Raw genomic sequence first — 5,819 nt, forward strand, 5'->3', positions numbered from 1 at the left:
CAAATTGAAGGCATTTAACATTATTGCATTATTACCAACAACAAAATGTTAAAATTAGTGGTTCAAAGTTAGTAATTATTACTCGTATTATTTAGTTTCTAGATATTTTTACTAAGTCAAATTAGGAAGTTTAGTAGAGTCATAGTGGGCTAAAATCATGGGGCACTCACTATAAGCAAATACCCATGTAAATAGGAAGTTGATCCCACGTAAATTAGCTAATGCATGCCTTTTAGTTTCCTTTGTATGCCTATATAATAGGTTGCTATTAGTTGTTTTATTTGAATGACAAAAGCAGTAGCATTTATCAACATTTTCTTCTTTTATTTTGCTTTCTTATTTCCAACACAAAATACAATATTAAGTTACAATTATGATCTAATATCCAATTTACATACAGCTCGTCTTGTGTGCGGCCGGTCACACCGTGTGACCACTTAAAGTAACCCCTATAACATTGATTAAGTAACTCTTGTAATACCAATCAGATAACCCCTATAACACTGACCGAGTAACTCTATAACAGTGATCAAGTAACCCCTTTAACACTGATCAAGTAACCCCCATTACACTAGCAAAGTAACCCCTATAGTGGTTGGCCACACGGTGTGGCCAGCCACATATAAGACTTTGTGATTTACATAAAGTAGCTAGGTTGCATCTTGAAAAAATAAAAAATCACACACACAAAATAAAAAAAAAAAAATAAATAAAAAAGAAAAAAAAAAAACTCAACACCGTGAATATGCATGATTAAAGTCTCTGATTTCATTGCAGTAGTTGACATGGCAACATCGGCAAACATCTTCAAATCATTCAGCATTGGCAGTTGGACTAGTTGTAGATGAACACTACAGCAGCCTGTAAAAGAGTAAGCACAAAAAGTATGAATGCAGCGATGACTGACAAAATCGTCCATGGTTAATTGAAGTATTTGCTCCTGAAAATAGCCATCCATCGATGCCTACGGGTTGAAGCGTAGCGATTCAGAGCATCGTTGACCTTGATGTAATTACTATGGCTTGATACACGCACATTTTTGGCAATATTGTTGAAAAGCTTTACAATATCATCATCACTTCCAAGATGATTACTCAAAATTTGTTTTTAACTAACACTTGCACGTCTTCCACGGTGTCTATCAATTCATCAAGGAAGAGAATATAATCAATGAAGTAAGAATAACCTCCATAATAATGGCAGTGCTCAAAATAAACCAAGTTCCGCAGGTGAGATTCTGTGGCATCATATATAATTAATTTCGAAATCGTGAGTTTGCCGTTAGAAAATGTTACATCAAGTGGATTGTCAGTTTCACCTGCCACAAATGTCACTCCAGCGTCTTTTAGTTGCTTCGCAGTGTAAGAAACAAGACGATAAGTTCTGAAAAGATGCTGACGCTTCCTATTACATAATGATACCTCAACACATCCAAATCGGCAGTGTATGTATGAATCCAAATCGGCTATTGGATTTCTATTTGGTAGGATGCGCAATAATGGTGGTCTCATAGATAGGCAACAACACGTCCATTGGAGATGCAACAAATGTGCAATGGCTGATTCATTTGTAATTTTATTACCATGAATAATACTCTCAATAGCCTTAAATCCAGGGATTCCATCACCCCAAACGCCTATGAATGTAAGAGTAGCATGGATAAGAGTAATAGGTGCGCAGATGTGACCAAATGCTATTCTAAAGATTCCTTTGAGAACAAAGTAAGGAATTTGGTTCTCCAACCGAAATAAATCGCTTTTCGAATAAAGTATTGGTGTGTGCAGTTTATTCTCAAAGCTAGGTAAAGGTATTTCAAACGGGAGCCTAGCGTTTCCAATGCTCATGAAAAGGTAGATCAGGAATGCAGCATCGAGAACTATCATTTCAACAAACTCATCGCTAGAGAGTCTACTTTGTTGTTGATAAGAGCTGCGAATTTCCACTTCTTTTTCCCTTACAAAATTGATGTAAGGTTCCACGCTTTGACAAGCATTATTGGGATGTTTAAGGAAGCTATTCAAGTAAATCCATTTAACCTTTTGCGGCATGATTGCTAGTTCTGTATCTTGATAGTAAATGGGACCGATTGACATCACTTTAGGCTGATAAAAATATTCACGTCCCTTCAATATAAACTCAGGAACTTGATAAATGCTGCAATTGGCTAAGGAAAGATTCAAGAATAATCCCAGCTTGTAATTCATTGAAGTTACCACCCCGTTCATTTCATTTTGCTCTGTTATTTCATTTTGTGGAGTGTTGTTTTCCATCTGTATTGATCATAGAATGTAAGCATATGTCTAATTTTTCAAATATATTTACAGATTTACTCAATATATCATTAAGTATGGAATATAATCAATAGATAATAAAGTAGATTTTTCAAATTCCCAATATACGAAGCACAAGGGTAAGCCTATGCTTTGCCTTATACCTTAGCTTTCATCAAATTCAATTTACCATCAACTGGAATTTTAATTTTTTTTTTAATAAACGGGAAATTTAATTTTATTTTTATGTTAGGGGTTGATGTAAGAAAATATTGGTGGAACCAAGGCCACATTCTCTTCCCATTGAAAAATAATCCTCCCTCATTCTTTTCCTTTTAATTTAAAATCTTATCATTATTTATATTATATGATAAAAAAAATCTTCTACTCCCTTAGGAAAAAAAAAAAAAAAAACCGTTCAACTTTCTCCGTTTCTTTTTATTTAACACGTTTCTTTAGTCACGTTTGCCAATGCACAAATTCAACCATTAATAACTTTAATTTCTGATAAGTAAAAATCATGAAAAGTTGATATTTTGAAAATAAATATCGTGACGACGCGAATTTAACAAGATTCAACATGACTATATTTTTTATTACGTATAAAGAACAAAACATGGTCAAAGGGAAGTGTGTGAATAGTGTTAAAGTCAAAACGTGTCAACTAAAAAAAATCTAGGTAATATATTCTATCCTAAATTTTAGGAAAAACAGTCATTTGAGGTCTTGTTTGTGGCTTGGTTAAATTCAAATGTATAGGAATATTCTATCCTAGATAATTAAATAATTTTTTTTTTCGGAAACAAAATTCAATTATGTTAGTGGAGTGATAAGTGTAGTTGGTTTAGTGGGTTAATGTTAGGGAATAGGGATGATCTAAAGATCATGGGGTTAGCTATTCAAAAAAAAAAAAAAAAATTAAATCACGGGGTTATGTATATGTATGTTGCTATGTAGTATGTTTACCAATGATTAATCAATACAAGTTAATTTATGTTATTCTTTCCCCTCTCATCTTATTTTTTTTTTTTTTTTTTTTTTCCAAGGAACATAACATAGATTAAAAAGCAACCCACAAAGTTATTATCCTAAGAACCTCTCATCTTAATTAATAATAATTTCTATATAATATCAGTGTCGGGTTGGTCGAGGGGGGAAAAGAATAGAAAGTAAGCCACTAGAGGTCATCTTCCCAAAATATGGGTAATTAATGATGGGCAAACAATCATGACAATTGTGGTTGAAAAAAAATGTATGTGATGATTATGAGAATTATGGTGAAGAGAGGTGTTTCACAAATTTTAAAGGTTTTAACCTATTGAAATCCGAATTTAACCCAACCTGTAACTAACCTTATCCAAATTCAACTCGACTTGTTGTATATTGACGAATTGACCTGACCCAAATTCAATCTGGTCTTGTTCCCGACCCATCTATATATAACTCAACCTGACATGTTATTGACCCAACCTGATTTCAAATCACCTAAAATTCATTAACGACCACCTTATTCATGTATAGTTATATAGTTATGTATGTGGTCCCTTCCAAATTATTTCTTAATGTTTGTCGCGCAAATATAAGAATATAAGATTATATTATATGAATTAAATGACAATTGTGTCAACTGTTGTGTGTTTTTGCCAGTGAGTTACTATAAGAGGTTCAATAATCAATACATATACAGTTATTTGGTCATTTCTAAGTCTTAGAATATATCCTGAATCCTATCATGACCCGACGTATTTGAACTCGAGAAAGTGGTGACCCGAACAAGATATGACCAAAAACCTTGAAACCCACCTAAGACCCGAGTTAACCCAGATTTTTGAGACCCAACCCGACATGATCCAACCTAGAAATGACCTGACCTGAATTAACCGCAAATTATTGACCTAAATCGAACCCGAGGACCCCTAACCCGTTATCAAAACCTGAATTTAACCTGGCTTGTTAGTTGTTATTAGTTCGACCCAAATTCATCCTAACCTGTTATTATCCCGACGTGGACCCGATCCAAACTCGATAGGATGCATGCCCAACGTGTAGTGACCCAACCCACATTGACCTTACTCGAACGAAAAATTAGTGATATTAATCTGAACTATCCCGATATAAGTTGATCTAACTTACATCGGCCCAACTCAAACTCAACCTGAATAACTGAATTAACAAGGGATATGAGAGTGATTCTCATTCAATTATATGGAGTATATTATGGGGAAAACTAAATGTGACAAACCATTAAGTAAACCAAAGCATTTTAAATTGAAATCTTATCTTACATTCATAGTGATTGCTTAATAAAACGTAAGACAATATATTAAAATAACCCAAGTGATTTCCTCCCTTCATTCTATAATACTACATAATTGCAACACTTTCCTTTTTCATACGTTTGATAATAATTGCAACACTTATTTAGTTAAAATCTATAACAATTTTATTATTTCTCTCTCCTATCAACTCTAATTACACTATTCTTTTCTTATTTTTCTGTACTACAAACGGTTAAATACATTATCCCCACTAAATATACTTTATACTCAAGAATTTTCCTTTCAATCTTCACCCTATAATTTTCTTAAAATCTTATGACAACCCTAATGTTGCGATTATTATGAAATAAAAGCAGTATATGAAAACCAATAGTGGGGGACTTACGGCAAATCGCAAAGCTGTAGAAACAATTGGATTGAACTCGTACAATGCGCCTCGTAAGGTACCTCGAAGAGAGTGAAAAAAAAATTTAGAACGAAATCTTTTTGGTAAATTTTGAAACTACTTGAATTTGTATTTCTTTGCCTTGACTGGTTTTCTTTTTTATACTGCTTTCCAACTTCAGCTTCACCTTATCGTTTTACACTAACAATCAAAAGTAATAAAAGTGAGGTTCAAACAAAGCAAATAAGAATATGATAAAGTAAATGCAACGACATTAATTAAAGAATAAAATAGTATTCTTTTCCACAATTGGAAGATTTAGAAATACTTCTTTTACTCATTCAAGTTATAAAATACGGAGTATATTATTTGACACATGAGCACCAGTTTGACACACATCCTTTACTTTTGATGTAATCTAACTTTTGATTAGATGCCCGTGTGTCAAATGCAAGAACTTACGTCTCCATAACCCGAACACATTTAAAGTTCATTTGTATGACAAGGGTTTTGTAGATGATTACCATGAGTGGATATGTCACGGGGAAGGATCAAGAGGAGGATCCAAACACACAAGCAAAGCAAAGCAATTTTGGGACATGTTGAAGGTGGCTAATCAACCTCTATATGAAGGGAGTTCTATGTCTGTGTTAGAGATGACCTCTAGAATTACTAGCGTATATAACTTGTCGGACAGGCAGGTGTGTTGATGGATTTGCTTCTTTGATGAGTGAAGCAATTCCTAACAACAACCACACGGGCCAAACATTCTATGAGGTGAAGAAGATTGTTAAGGGATTAGAGCTTCCTCATAAGAAGATTCATGCATGTCCGAAAGATTGTATGTTGTTTTGGAAGGAGGATGCAGAGTTGTCTACGTGCAAG

General features: G+C 33.7%; 1 protein-coding gene across 1 annotated transcript; it reads right to left on the reverse strand.

Annotated features, from left to right (window-relative positions):
* Positions 1-419: 419 nt before the first annotated feature.
* On the reverse strand, positions 420-5,039 carry LOC145555635 (uncharacterized). Its single transcript, XM_081617378.1, has 2 exons — positions 4,935-5,039; positions 420-2,270 (listed from the first exon to the last, which is right to left on the reverse strand). Exon 2 carries the CDS (start codon positions 2,268-2,270, stop codon positions 1,095-1,097), a length of 1,176 nt encoding a protein of 391 aa, XP_081473504.1. The 5' UTR covers positions 4,935-5,039; the 3' UTR covers positions 420-1,094.
* Positions 5,040-5,819: the final 780 nt, after the last annotated feature.

Source organism: Chenopodium album, chromosome 8 (genome assembly GCF_948465745.1).
Source record: "Chenopodium album chromosome 8, dcCheAlbu1.1, whole genome shotgun sequence".
NCBI classification, from domain to species: domain Eukaryota; kingdom Viridiplantae; phylum Streptophyta; class Magnoliopsida; order Caryophyllales; family Amaranthaceae; genus Chenopodium; species Chenopodium album.